The sequence below is a fragment of the Hemitrygon akajei genome, chromosome 7, assembly GCF_048418815.1.
Source record: "Hemitrygon akajei chromosome 7, sHemAka1.3, whole genome shotgun sequence".
In the NCBI taxonomy this organism is placed as follows: domain Eukaryota; kingdom Metazoa; phylum Chordata; class Chondrichthyes; order Myliobatiformes; family Dasyatidae; genus Hemitrygon; species Hemitrygon akajei.
In genome coordinates this window covers 95,569,570-95,584,824 of record NC_133130.1, presented here as the reverse complement: position 1 = coordinate 95,584,824, position 15,255 = coordinate 95,569,570, and the positions used below count along the sequence as shown (strand labels likewise).

General features: G+C 40.1%; 1 protein-coding gene across 1 annotated transcript in view; it reads left to right on the top strand.

Annotated features, from left to right (window-relative positions):
* The window catches only part of LOC140730696 (acetyl-coenzyme A synthetase 2-like, mitochondrial), a 71,059-nt gene that overhangs the window by 29,604 nt on the left and 26,200 nt on the right, over positions 1-15,255 (top strand). Inside the window, exons 4-6 of the mRNA XM_073051486.1 lie at positions 23-198; positions 2,780-2,932; positions 11,595-11,742. Of these exons, the coding sequence (XP_072907587.1) occupies positions 23-198; positions 2,780-2,932; positions 11,595-11,742 (477 nt within the window). The remainder of the gene's footprint in view (positions 1-22; positions 199-2,779; positions 2,933-11,594; positions 11,743-15,255) is intronic.

Sequence of the window (15,255 nt, the reverse complement as noted above, 5' to 3'; positions counted from 1 at the left end):
CTGTTTGTCTTCAATAAATTAGCCCAATGCAAGGTTGTTATCACCTGCAACCAAGGAGTCCGTGGTGGCCGCATTATTGAACTGAAGAGGACGGTGGATGAGGCAGTGAAAACATGTCCCACAGTGAAACATGTTTTTGTAGGGCAGAGAACGGACAAGAAGGTTCCCATGGGGGAGATCGATATACCACTTGAGGAAGTAAGTCACTGTTAAACACAGAACTGTGGTTTCATTTAAATAGGCCTTTTTTCATGTTGAAACCAGGGTAATTAGAAACTGCTAAACACAAGAGACTCTGCAGGATGCTGGAAATGTAGAGTAACACAACAAAATGCTGGAGGAACTCTGCAGGTCAGGCAGCGTCTATGGAAAGGAACAAAGAGTCACTATTCTGGGCCGAGACTCCTCATCACGGTTAGAAACCGTTGTTTTGTAAAGGTTTGTTGCTTAATGTTACATGAAGTAGTCATGTTGTTTGGGCAGTGATACAGATAATGAGGATAGCCAGGAAGCTGGGTGACCACCACGAGGAGCAGGTGGCTGGTGCAGGAATTCCCTGTAGTGATCCCCCTCAATAACAGGCATAAACTGGTGGTATAGTTGGCAGTGTAAAAGGCTGATTGATCATCTCCAAAAGAGGGCAAAGGATTGGCATATAAATTTAACTCAGTCAGACAAGTGCAAAAGGTTGCATTTTGGAATTTAAATCAGAGCAGGTCATACAAAGGGAATAGTAAGGTCCTGGGGAGTATTGTCGAACAGAGATCTGGGGTGTAAGTACATCATCATCATCATCATCGCAATGTGCTGTGTCGTATGATGTAGGCCATCGTGATCCCATGACCATGATTGTTCTTGGCAATTTTTCTACAGAACTGGTTTGCCATTGCTGCCTCCTGACAGGTGACCCCAGCTGTAATCAATACTCTTCAGGGATTGTCTGTCTGTCGTCAGTGGTCGCATAACCAGGAATTGTGATAGGCACCAGTATTTTGCTCATATGGCCATTCAACGCCTGCTCCCACGGCTTCACGTGATCATGATCGGGGATGGAGGGGGAGCTAAACAGGTGCTACACCTTGCCCAAGGGTGCCCTGCAGGCTAGCGGAGGGTAGGAGTGCCTTACACCTCCTTTGGTAGAGACGCATCTCCATGCTGCCACCCAATTAAGTACATAGTTCCCTGAAATTTGCAACGCAGGTTGACAAGGTGGTGGAGAATATGCATGCCACGCCTGCCACCATTGGCACAGCATTGTGTACAGGACTTGCGATGTGTACAAAATGTTGGTCAGACTATGTGAAACATTTTGGTTTACCATGCTGTAGGAATGTATGTTGTGTGCAACTCCAGTGGCCACGTTTTAGCTGGAGAAATTTCATGAGGATGCTGGCAAGATTGGATGGCTTGGATAGGCTGAGACAGTTTGCAATTTAGAGAACAGGGCTGAGGGGTGGCCTTACAGAGGTGATAACAGATCTTTCCCAGGATAAGCGCGTCTAATACTCGAGGGCATGGCTTAAGGTGAGAGCACAAAGAATTAAAGGGGATCTGCAGAGTAAAGTTTTCCACCAAGAGTATATGGAACAAGCACCCAGAGAAAGTGGTAGAATTAGGCATCTAGATTTAGGAAGATACATAGATAGGAAAAGTCTGGGGGAATATGGGCCAAATGTAGGCAAATGGGACTATCTCAGGAAGGCACCTTCATTGGGCTGAAGGGCCTGTATACAAGGCCTACCTCCACAAGTCTATGATGAGATCCAATTACCGTAAATCAGAGTAATATGAGAATACTTAGAAAGGTTGAAAGTCTTCTGTTTACATTGTGTCTCCCAGGACTTCAGTGCATTCCAGAGAATCTTTACAGCCACTTCCAAAGGATTGGCAGCGACGCTGCAGTCAGGGTTTGCATTGGTAGATCCCTTCAGAAGCAATGATAATTATCTATTTTGTTGATGTGGTTTAAGTTATAAATATTGACTGGGATATACTGGAGAATTTTCCGACTTTTCTTCAAAAATACCACAGGGATTTTTTTACATGCATATATTAGATGGTGGTTTTATTTTAATAACTTCCAAAATTCAACGCCTTTGACTGTATGGTGGTCCAGTTGCAGATCCAGATATTGGTCTGCTTCTTCTCAAGGAAATAAAATCAAGTGAAAGTGTGAAATCAATTAGTCTGCAATATGAGATGGGGGTTTTGAAGTGAAAGGACAAAAGTTAATTGTTTTTATCCATATTTTCAAAAGTCATACCTCAGAAACTAGTATTCCATGACATTGGATTAATAATCTATTCCTGTCTCACAGGGCTAATTTGAAGTCTAACTTCAGTTTTAATATTCAGTACAGTACCTGAAAATATAAAAGAAAGTGCTGGGTAAAAGTAACAATGAAGTTGTGGTTAAAAAAACCCTAGCTGTTTAAGGAATGAAATGACTCTTAAATTCTCTCTAACGGACTTATCAAGCCATTTGGTTAAGGAAACACACTTACTGGAAGGTTCAAGAGTTCCACTACCTTGTTAGAAGGCACCAATAACTGCTTTTACCAGCAACGAACAGAAACATTCAGTGCCCTAGCATCATTGTTCTTCATTCTCTCCCATGAACATAAAGAGTTTTAAGAGACCAAAGACGCGGGCAATAAAACGGTACTGGAGAGATTGAACCCTGTTGTTTGCAAAACAAGTGTGTTTTGTGGTGTTATCTTTACTAAATACATTTTGTCCTGAAACAAAGGCTATTTGTGAATCTGTCCTCTGTTCTGTAGGAAATGGAGAAGGAACAGCCTGTGTGTGATCCTGAATCAATGGAGAGTGAGGACCTGCTCTTCCTGCTGTATACTTCTGGAAGTACAGGGAAACCCAAAGGACTGGTGCATACTCAGGCTGGTTATCTGCTGTATGCATCTTTGACCCACAAGGTATCAACTACATAACTCAATGACTAAATAACTAAATAACTCAAAGATGAAGTCACACCCAGGTTGGAGGAACAACACCTTATATACCGGCTGGGTAGCCTTCAACCTGATTGCGTGAACATTGACTTCCCTAACTTCCGTTAATGCCCCTCCTCCCCTTCTTACCCCTTCCCTGATATATTTAGTTTTCTTTTCCCCCTCCCTTTTTTTTCTCTCTCTGCCCATCACTCTGCCTGTTCTCCATCTCCCTCTGGTGCTCCCCTCCCCCTTTCTTTCTCCCTAGGCCTCCCGTCCCATGATCCTTTGCCTTCTCTAGCTCTGTATCCCTTTCGCCAATCACCTTTCCAGCTCTCAGCTTCACCCCACCCGCTCCGGTCTTCTCCTATCATTTTGAATTTCCCCCTCCCCCTCCTACTTTCAAATCTCTTACTATCTTTCCTTTCAGTTAGTCCTGACGAAGGGTCTCGGCCCGAAACGTCGACATCGCTTCTCCCTATAGATGCTGCCTAGCCTGCTGTGTTCTACCAGCATTTTGTGTGTGTTGCTTGAATTTCCAGCATCTGCAGATTTCTTCGTGTTTGCCTTTTAAACTCAATGACTGTAGTGTCGATCTCCCCTCACCACCAGCTCTCTCTCTCTCTCACACACATACATGTGGGTAGAGACAGACAGTGAGGCTTAACTGGTTGAGTGCCTTCCATTAATGAGGAATGCTTTCACGCAATTGCTCTGATCCTCAGCTGCAGTCCCCTCGAAGCTTCCCCATGGACTACAGAGTCACTTTTGTCCCATAGGCAGGGAGTACAGTTTAAGGGGTCAGGTAACTAGCCTCCAAAGAAGGGCTAGATCTATGGTGATCTAGAGCAGTGCAAACTCTAGGCATGAAATGCCCTCTCCATCCCACACCACTAGATTACCCTCATGGTTGCCGGGGAAAAGGTAACCAAAGGTTCTCCATCGTCGGCTGGATATCATCCCATTTAGCCCATAAAGCTTATGCTGCTATTAAATAACATCATGGCTCATCTGAGCCAATTCACCAACATCCTTTAAGAGTTTTAGTTACGCAAAAGATTTTAAATTAAATTGGTCTAATGGGACCTGCCTTCAAACTTTGTATGATGACGCTTCCATCAAATGTGGTGGGATGTTCTGCTACTCTAGGTTAGCGGTATAAATGCAAGTCATTGTTGCTACTTAATATAAAGTCATAGCCATAGAACAGTAGAGCATGGATGTAGGCCCTTTGGTCCAACGAGTCCACACCAGCCACGGTGTCCACTAGCTAACCACAAATTCCTACATTCAGCCCATATCCCTTCAGGCCCCTCCCCTGTAAGTTCAATTTAAATGAAATAAGCGTACCTGCCTCAAACACTTCGCCTGACAGATTATTCCATACACTCACCATCTTCTGCGTGAAAATGTTGCCTCTCAAGTCTGTTGGAAACTTTCTCCTGACCCTAAATCTATGCCCCCAGCTTTGGACTCCCTTACCATGGGGAAAATACTGTTACCAGCCACTTTATCAATACCTCATAATTTAAATACATTCAGTGGCCATTTTATTAGGTATTTCCTGTACCCAATAAAGTGGCCACTGAGGGTATGTTCGTGAACTTTTGCTGCCATCCATTTCAAGGTTCTTTGTGCTATGAATTCAGAGATGCCCTTCTGCAAACCAGTTTTGTAACTTGTCTTTATTTGAGTTACTGTTGCCTTCCTGTCAGCTTGAATCAGTCTGACTTATCTTGTGAAGGTGTTTTTGCCCACAGAACTGCTGGTCACTTGATGATTTTTTTTTGTTTTTCGCACCATTCTCTGTAACTTGTAGAGACTGTTGAGTGTGAAAATCCCAGGAGATCATCATTTTCTGAGATACTCAAACCATTCCATCTGACACCATCAATCATTCCACGGTCAAAGTCACTTAGATCACATTTCTTCCCCATTCTGATGTTTGGTCTGAACAACAGCTGAACCTCTTGACCATTCTGCATACTCTTATGCATTGAGTTGGTGCTACATGATTGGCTGATTAGATATTTGCTTTAATGAGCAGGTGTACAAGTGTACCTAATCAAGTGTACATCTATAACAGGGGTTTCCAAACTATTTTATGCCATGGACCTGTATGATTAACCTAGGGATCTGTGGATTCCAGGTTGGGAAGCCTGATCTATAAGGTTGCACCCCATTCTCCTACAGTCTAAGAAATAAAGACCTTGCCTGGCCAACCTCTCTCTGTAACTCAGGCTTTCTAATCCTGGCAACATCTTCAGAAGTCTTTTCAGTTTAACCACATCCTCCTTACAATACCTTTATCAAAACTGCACACTGTACTATTGAAAGTGCAGCCTCGCCAATGGCTTAACACATTTAACACAGTGTTCCAACGCCTATACTCAGTGCCCTGATGATTGCTAAATGCCTTTTACACCACTCTATCCACCTGTGATGCCACTTTCAATGAACTGTGCTCTTGTACTCCTAGACTCCTCTGTTCTATCTTACTCTCCAGTGCCCTACCATTCACATTGTAATTCCTAATTTGGTTTGACTTTCCACAATGCATCACCTCACCCTCATCCGTATTAAAAACCATCTGCCACTCCTCGTTCACTTCCCTTGTATAGGTATAGAATATACCCTTGTAATCTATGTTAATCTTATTCACTAAACAACACCTCCTAAGTTTGTATCATCTGCAATCTTGCTGATCAAACCTTTGTTCATTCACATCGAAATCATTTATATAAATGAAGAATACCAAGGTCTGTGAACCAATCCCAGTGGCACACCACTAGTCACCAGTCTGCATCCTGAGAAACAACTTCAATCACTACCCTCCGTTTGATGCCTCTGATCCAATTTTGAATCGTCCTGATTAGATTTCCCTGATTCTATTGGACCAAACCTTCCAGATCAGCCTACTGTGCAGGACCCTGTTGAAGACCTTGCTATGGTCCAAATGGACAACATCCACTCCCCTATCTTCATGTGCCCTTTTGGTTACCTCTCCAAAGAACTCAAGCACTTCACAAGCATAAAGCCATGCACACTCTGCCTAATCTGAGTCTGTCCATGGACATGTTGGTCGACCCCGTCCTTCGGAACTCACTCCACTACCCTTCCAACCAGTGAAGACAGGCTGACTGACCTATGACCTGGCTTGTTCGTGTTACCCTTCTTAAACAATTGAAAGATGCTAGCCACCTTTCAGTCTTTGAGAACTTTAATGATGAGGAAAAGACTGGGCATTCTGAAGCTGGCTAAAAAAGTTTTACAAGGTCAATCCGTTACGATATCCCAGTGGTTAATGATGAAGTAAATGTCACCACAAAAGCATCTGCAATTTCTTCTCTAGCCTTCCATAAAGTCTGAGGATGAACTTAGTCGGGTCCTGAGAAGTTATCCACCTTAATACACATTACAGCTGCAAGTACCTCCTTCCTGGTGATACGGATGTTCTGAAAATCATCTTCACTCCCTTTTCCTTCGCGCAGCCATGACTTTTTCCTCAGTGAACAATGAGGAGAAATGTTCATTGAAATCCCACCCATTGCCTCGCATATGTCAGGAGACATCCTAGAAATGAATCTCAGCACAGTTGTTTCCAGGAGGGTGAGTGGGTTTAACTGGGTTCCTGGCTGGATTGTGGCTGATTGCTGCTTTGCTAATTGTGCAATGTTAATTGACGAGAAGTGCTGGAATCTGAACTGCTTTTGTCGTCCACTATTGTGAATGAGTCAGCAATGCATGTGAAAGGAATTATAAAGCCTCTGCCAAAACATTTGGCTTACAGAAACATACTTGGTTAGTGATGCATTCACAGCAATTGAAACAACTTCTTCACCAGTATAGTTATGACTAGTATAAACAAGAATAGATTTTCATTTATTGCCAATTTACTGCAGTTCCAGTCATTATCAGTGTATTCTACTTCTATGTAGGATATTTCATGTTGACAAATGTATTGGCTATGAATGAAGCTAAGTTTGGCCGGTTTCGGGGTATGAACTTAAGGACTGCAAGAGCTGACGCTAGCACTGGGAAATACGTATGTAAATTGGGACTTCCTCATTAACCCAGTATAAGGCTGAGCCAGCAAAAGTATAGACTTGCAGGTCAAACCAGGAAGCAAAGAAATAAAACATATCATAATGGATTGATCTTGTAAAACTTTTTTAGTCAGCTTCAGAACGCCCAGTCTTTTCTTACGTTCCTTTCCTCCCAAACGCCACCAGTGCCTGGAGGAGTGTATGGGGAAGAAGCAAATTTTTGCTGATTCCAGTATTGGCATTTTAACCTTCACCTACCAGCCTAAACATGCCCTCTTTAATGATGTTGATCACATGTATATTAACCACAGAATGTAAGAACATCTCATCCAGGCTTCTATGACAATACCCCACCCTCCAGCTGGAATGATGGAGCACCAAGACTGCCAGTTGTGGTTTAACGTACGCAAGGCTCTATCTCCTGCATATCAATAGCAGCCGAGGAAAATAAATTGTTCATTCCAAGGTTGTGAGGGCAGTGATTGTAATGAAAAGTGGTTATAGTGCTGCGATACTGAAGTAGTAATTAGGTTTATACAGGCTGGTTCAAGAACCGAATGGTTGAAGCAAAGTAACTGGTGGTGTGGGACTTCAGGCTTCTGGTTACACTTGGTTAAATTCCTACATTATGAAATCGCAAACTGACATTCCTATTCCCAACATGGGATAAAAGTTCAATTTTGAAGTGAGTGTAAAAAGAGAGAGATCCGTTGCCGGTCGTTACCACATTTTGCAAAGGTGGGTGGATAGGTTCACGAAGTTGCCAATAGAACATCTGGGACCCTGATCTTTATTTTATTGGCTGGGGAAAGGGTAGTCTGCAAAACGTGAAAAAAAAACAAGAACTTGAACTATAAAAGTTTGCTGCAGCTGGAGTACTGTGTCCAATAACTGAGATCATGCTTTTGGAAAAAATCATGATTTGCTTTTACAGAGGACAGTGCTACATGGGAGGTTCCCATTTAAAAAAAAAAGAGAAGAGGTTTGAAAGAAATGTTAATTATCATGAAAAATTTATGCAAAGTAAAGATAAATCATTGCATTTGATTGAAAAATTAACGCGGAGCACATAGTTAGAGTGAAAGAATCAGATGCAACATGAGCAAACACATTGTTTTACTGAATATGAATTTGGATTGAACTGCCTGAAAAAGTGCTGGAAACAGAGTTTACAGATGATATTGCCCACGTGTGAAATAAGAGCAGGGTAGTAGGATTAAATGGAAAATGCTTTGAAGGGAATAGTATGGACCCAGTGGGCTGAATATCCTCTTGCATAGTTTTATTTCTATCTCAAACACTTGGATATGTGCTCTGTGCTCAGTTCTGGTCGCCTCACTACGGGAAGGATGTGGAAACCATAGGAAGGGTTCAGAGGAGATTTACAAGGATGTTGCCTGGAATGGGGAGCATACCTTATGAAAACAGGTAAAGTGAACTCAGCCTTTTCTCCTTGGAGTGACGGAGGATGAAAGGTGACCTGATAGAGGTGTATAAGATGATGAGAGGCATTGATCATGTGGATAGTCAGAGGCCTTTTCCCAGGGCTGAAATGATTCCCACGAGGGCACAGGTTTAAGGTGCTTGGGATTAGGTACAGAGGAGATGTCAGGGGTAAGTTTTTCATGCAGAGAGTGGTGAGTGCGTGGAATGGGCTGTCGGCAATGGTGGTGGAGGCAGATACGATAGGGTCTTTTAAGAGACTTTTAGATAAGTACATGGAGCTTTGAAAAATAGAGGGCTATAGGTAAGCCTAGTAATTTCTAAGGTAGAAATTCGGCACAACTTTGTGGGCCAAAGGGCCTGTATTGTGCTGTAGGTTTTCTATGTTTCTATGTAAAACCATTCTTTTAACGTCAATGCATCAAAATTCCCACCTACCAACGTGTGAGCACTTTCACCACCAGAATTGCAATGGGGAGGCAGCACTTTCCAGAGTAACTGAGATGTTTTTTTTCAGCAAAATTCCCATTCTTAGAATGTGTGGGAGAAACCCCGAAGAACTTGGACCGTTCATCATAATTTCCATTTGGCAATCTCTTTATTATTATTAATAATATTATGAACAAAATACAATTGATATATTAACAAAGGGATTACAAACATACAAATTCCCATTACACATGAAAGAATACATAAACAATGATTACAGTATAAATGAGTTTTCCCAAAACATGGACCATACAGTATATGTATGAACAAGGTAAATCTAGTTATTTCATAATATATGATATAAAAAAACAGAAAAAAGAAAAAAAAAGATTGCAAAATTGACTAAACTACTAATCTAATAACTAATAAAGAAGAAAAAAGAAGCAAAAAAAAGAAAAACTAAAAAGGAAAATAAAAGGGCTGTTTATAATATCTCACAAGAATACATAATCATCAGTGTCGTCAACTCCGATCCTCTCAACATAAATAAGATTAAAGCTGGAAAATCCAATAAGCTTGGAACAGGGTCATATTACATCATATGAAAATATTGAATAAATGGTCTCCATATCTCTTCAAATTTAATAGAGGTATCAAATACACCACTTCTAATTTTTTCTAAATTTAAACATAACATAGTTTGAGAAAGCCAATGAAATACAGTGGGAGGATTAATTTCCTTCCAATTCAACAAAATAGATCTTCTAGCCATCTAGAAATGCAATCATTCGACAGGCGGAAGAAGATAAATGAAGTGAGTCCATCATTGGTAAACCAAAAATTGCGGTAATAGGATGCGGTTGTAAATCGATGTTCAATACCGCAGAGATAATATCAAAAATATCTTTCCAATATTTTTTCAAAAGCGGACATGACCAAAACATATGAGTTAAAGACGCGATTTCAATTTGACATCTATCACAAATAGGGTTTATATAAGAATAAAAATGAGCTAATTTATCCTTGGACATATGGGCCCTATGTACGACCTTAAATTGTATTAATGAATGTTTGGCACATATAGATGATGTATTAACTAATTGAAGAATTCTATCCCAATTCTCAATAGGAATAATAAGATTAAGCTCTCTTTCCCAATCATTTTTTGTTTTATAAAGGGGCTCTGAACGTATCTTCATAATTATATTATAAAGTTTTGATATAAGCCCTTTTTGAAAAGGGTTTAATTCGAACAAGCTCTCCAAAATATCTGAAGAGACAAAATTTGGAAACGTAGGAAGTACCGTACTTAAAAAATGCCTAACCTGTAAATATCTAAAAAAATGAAATCTAGGCAAATTATATTTATTAGATAATTGCTCAAAAGACATAAAACAATTGTCCGAAAATAAATCAGAAAATCTTAGTAAACCCTTAGTTTTCCAAGCCAAAAAAGCTTGATCTATAGTTGAAGGGTGGACAAAACAATTAGATACAATAGGAATATTTAAAACGAATTGAGTCAACCCGAAAAATTTCCGAAATTGAAACCATATACGTAAGGAATATTTAACTATTGGGTTGTCAATTCGTTTCGGCAATTTAGAAAGAGCAAAAGGGAGAGAAGTCCCTAAAATAGAACCCAGAGCATAACCTGGTACTGATTTAATTTCCAAACTCACCCAATGAGGGCCAAAAGAACCATCCCAGTCTTTCAACCAACATAACAAATATCTAATATTAACTGCCCAATAATAAAATCTGAAATTAGGTAATGCCAACCCACCTTTCTTCTTTGTCTTCTGTAAGTATATTTTACCTAACCTGGGATTTTTATTCTGCCATATATATGAGGAAATTTTTGAATCAACATTAGTAAAAAAAGATTTCGGAATAAAAATTGGTACCGCTTGAAAAATATATAAAAACTTAGGTAAAATAACCATCTTAATAGCATTAATCCTACCTATCAGAGATAAAGATAATGGTGACCACTTAGTAAACAAGCCTTTAATCTGATCAATTAAGGGTAAAAAATTAAACCTAAATAATTCTTTATGGTTTTTTGTGATCTTAATCCCTAAGTAAGTAAAAGAGTCATTAACTAATTTAAAAGGTAAATTTCCATAACTTGGGACCTGTCTATTCAAAGGAAACAATTCACTCTTATTAAGATTTAACTTATACCCAGAGAACTCACTAAATTGAGCCAACAATGATAGAACTGCTGGAATAGATTTCTCAGGGTTAGAAATGAATAATAATAAATCATCTGCGTATAAAGATACCTTATGAATATCTGTCCCACGATTAATACCCGAAATATCCTGTGATTCTCTGATAACAATTGCCAAAGGTTCTAAAGCAATATTAAATAGTAAAGGGCTAAGAGGACAACCTTGTCTAGTGCCCCGAAATAAACAAAAAAAGGGAGATCTTTGATTATTAGTAAACACCGAGGCTTGTTCATCATAATTTCCATTTGGCAATCTGAGGCCATGTAATGCTGATAGCAAGAAAATCCCTAATATGATCTAATAAACATCCTTGCACTTTTATTTTCTAAAGGCTTTCACATGTTTGCCAGATGGATTGCAAATATACGCATCAGAAAATGTACCTTAAAGGCCCTAGCTTCATTTTTATCCCTGTAAAATAGATTTTAAAATACTGCATGACACAGAGACTACTAAGGCTGAACTTATAAAAATATAACTTTTCTCTTTCAGTATGTCTTCGATTATCAGGAAGGTGACATTCATGGTTGTGTGGCAGATATTGGCTGGATTACAGGCCACAGTTATGTGGTTTATGGTCCACTCTCCAATGGTGGGACCACTGTGCTATTTGAGAGCACTCCTATCTATCCAGATCCAGGTGAGCAGGATATGTCATCACAAGGCCAGTCTTCTCACCCAGTTGCATTCTCTGACCATCACTCGATGGGAAATTGTTAGGGTTAGATTGCTGTGGCTTCTCTTTACAGGGATGAAGATAAAATTAGAGTGGATTTGATGACATAATTGAACTCTGACCTACATATCTAAAGTAAACTCTGTTGGCTTCAGGCAAGTGTGCTTACTCCATGGAGAACTGTAAAATGGAAAACTGCAGGTCATCATTAACACAAGTCATCTGAATGGTTTATGCACTCATCTCTCGGTTTCCACTAGGTAACTTGGCTAAAATCAACTGTAGTACATTTGTTGGACACAATTGTTAAAGGGCAAACTTTACCAACAAAGCTTTCTATTTTGGAACTCACTGGGATATAATTAGTTAATTATGGAATGCAGTGTCCATAAATGCTGTTTTTCAGACAAAATTAGGGATATTATCCATATATCCATAATTATTAATGATTATATATTCAATATATTATATAATCAATAATTAATATTGATTAATATATAATCAAGCGCCTCAAGTGCCTGATTACCCTTCTCTTTATCTCCCTATAGCTCTGCACCTTATTCTCTCCCTTACAAGCCCACTAAGTCCTATTGAGTCTTTTTTGCCATTGTAGGTGAGTAGGAGTTGGTACTGTAATCATTGGCAGGATGTTAACTTGCATGACTGTGTAACATTGACAAGACATTGAGGAACTGTACCTGCTCCATTTGCCTTACTTCTCAATCTGACGTTGGGTGCTTGTAAAGCAAGGTGTGTGTGTGTGCTTACTGGCATCTAGCACCCCTGGGAAGTTCACAATCTCTCTTAAACTGTGTGCTCACCCCGCCTAATTCTCCCCAGAAAAGGAAAAACAAATATTCTCCTTCTCCTGCAACCTTCCTTATTCTGCAGTGCACATCACTGAAATCTCCAGGGCAGTTTTAAAGGTGCACTCACTTGGAAATTAATGACTGCAGTGGTATTGTGGCCTCAGCTCCAGCATGTGAAGACATGCTTACTGAGCTCAGGCACCTAATGCATCATTCCTCTCTGAGAACCAAAGTGGAAAATGGTTCTTGCTAAAAATGAATTTCTTCCCCTCCTCCTCTGTCCCACCTTGTGTAATTCTGCTCATTATCTTTGTCTTGCTATAGTCTAAGGGAATGACTGTAACCCCTGGGTTGTCACCAAGCAATTTTTTAGGGGTAACTTTTTAGTGTGGCAGTGTTGAAGTGCAGACAAATCCCTTCCGCTTTTTTAGTATCAGCACGCAGTCTAAAGCTGCACTCACAAGTAGAAATGAATCAGCACTTGGTAGAAGTTAAGCTGTAACTAACCCATGACACCGATATACTCCTTAAATGGTACACAGGGATGCCCAGTAATAGGGCCCCTTTCTGCTGCTGAGTGTCATTAGTTGCTGCATCATTAAACTCTAATATGACAACACTGGTGTTAAATTATACTGTTCCTTTGCTTGGCACATGTAGACCTTCACCCAAATTCATGGATCATAGAACAGTTTTTCATGTGGTCTGCTGATGTATATTGGAAATAAATCGTCCATTTTGCACAAATACTAATTTTATGGTCAAAGTTTACAGCCTTAGACCGTAAAAATTGTAAAATGGTACAACTGCCTGTCAGTCACTTTTGGTGAAGTTAGGTGAAATGGAAGGATAGCTGGTAGTGAGTACATCATCGGGCAACTTGTGCATTAGTTGCCTTTAGAGCCTTAATTGTAGACTCCTTGTTCTGATTCATTCTACACACCTTGCTCTCTTATTTTAACTCTACACACTGAATCAAAGTCCTTCATCGTTGGATATGCTTGATGTAGTGAGAAGCATCTGTAGCAGCATTCAATAGATCATTTGGCAAAAGGGACTATTTTTAGTACAGAATCTACCTTGGGTCTCAGAGAAAAGATTTTGTGGTTGGGCCACTGATGCAAATGATGGAAACAGTCATTGTTGGTTGAAAGGCAACCAGAAGCTCTAGTTAAAGTAATTAAGCCAAAAGGGATATAAGAAAAGTGAGTTAAAAGGTTTTAAAAGCTGATTAGCACTTGATGGTCACTTAATTAGGTACCTAATAAAGTACCACGTTTGTGGTCTTTGGCTTCAGTAGCTCATCCACTTCAAGGTTCTATGTGTTGTGCATTCAGAGATGTTCTTCTGCACACTACTGTTGTAACGTGTGGTTATTTGGGTTGCTGTCGATTTCCTGTTGGCTTGGACCAGCCCGGCAATTCTCCTCTCACCTCTCTCATTAACAAGGTGTTTTTGTTCACTGAACTGCTGCTTAGTGGATGTTTTTTGTACCAATCTCTGTAAATTCTAGAGTCTGTTGTGCATGAAAATCCCAGGAGATCAGCAGTTTCTGAAATTCTCAAACTACCCTGTCTGGCACCAACAATCATTCCACAGTCAACACACACAAAATGCTGGTTGAACGCAGCAGGCCAGGCAGCATCTATAGGGAGAAGCACTGTCAACGTTTTGGGCCGAGACCCTTCGTCAGATGCTGCTTGGTCTGCTGCGTTCCACCAGCATTTTGTGTGTGTTGCTTGAATTTCCAGCATCTGCAGATTTCCTCGTGTTTGCTTTTTAATTCCACAGTCATAGTCACTTAGGTCACATTTCTTCCCCATTCTGATGTTTGGTCTGAACTGAACCTCTTGACCATGTCTGCATGCTTGTACACATTGAGTTGTGCTACATGATTGGCTGATTAGATATTTGCATTAAAGAGCAGGTGTGCAGGTGTACCTAACAAAGTGGCCACTGAGTGTATGTCAACACCTTTGGAGGTTTAAAGAAAAACAGAGATGACTGTGTTAGTATAAATGCCAGTAATGAAAGCCCGTGACACAAAACAGCAGCAAATTAGATTGTACAGCGCAGTTACTAGGTCACTGTGGATCATGTGGGAGTAGAAAACAAACAGCATTGACTGACTTGTTATGACTAAATCTAGTGGAACTCCTCTTTCCTGGTAATTTAGTGGCAGACTTGATAAGAGTTACTCATCTATTAGCAAATTTGTCAATCATCAATCCCTCTCTGGAATTGAAAAGTATGGAAAAGATGCATTACACATTAATAAACTGAGAATTTATTACTAACATTGCATCAGCCAATGAATGGGGACTAGGTGGGATGCCTGCTTCTGTGCAGAACTGTATGACCTCTGTGCAGATAACAACAAACAGTTCATTGTACGGCAGGCAAATCCGATTTTAACCAGGCACAGTTTTCTTTGTAAATAGTGGAAGGAACAACAAGTAGGACAGCTTCTTCCAATAAACACAGAACAATGTAGTGAATTGAAGATGATTTTATTGAAATAATGAGTAAATAATCAATTTCAAGCACAATGCAACAGCGTGGTAAACAAGTCTGATTCACAAAGTCATTTCCACTCTGGTTGATTATAGTGTATAACTGAAAGCAGCCTTTAGTAAATGGGATTCCTTGTACTTGAGAGAAAGTTTGA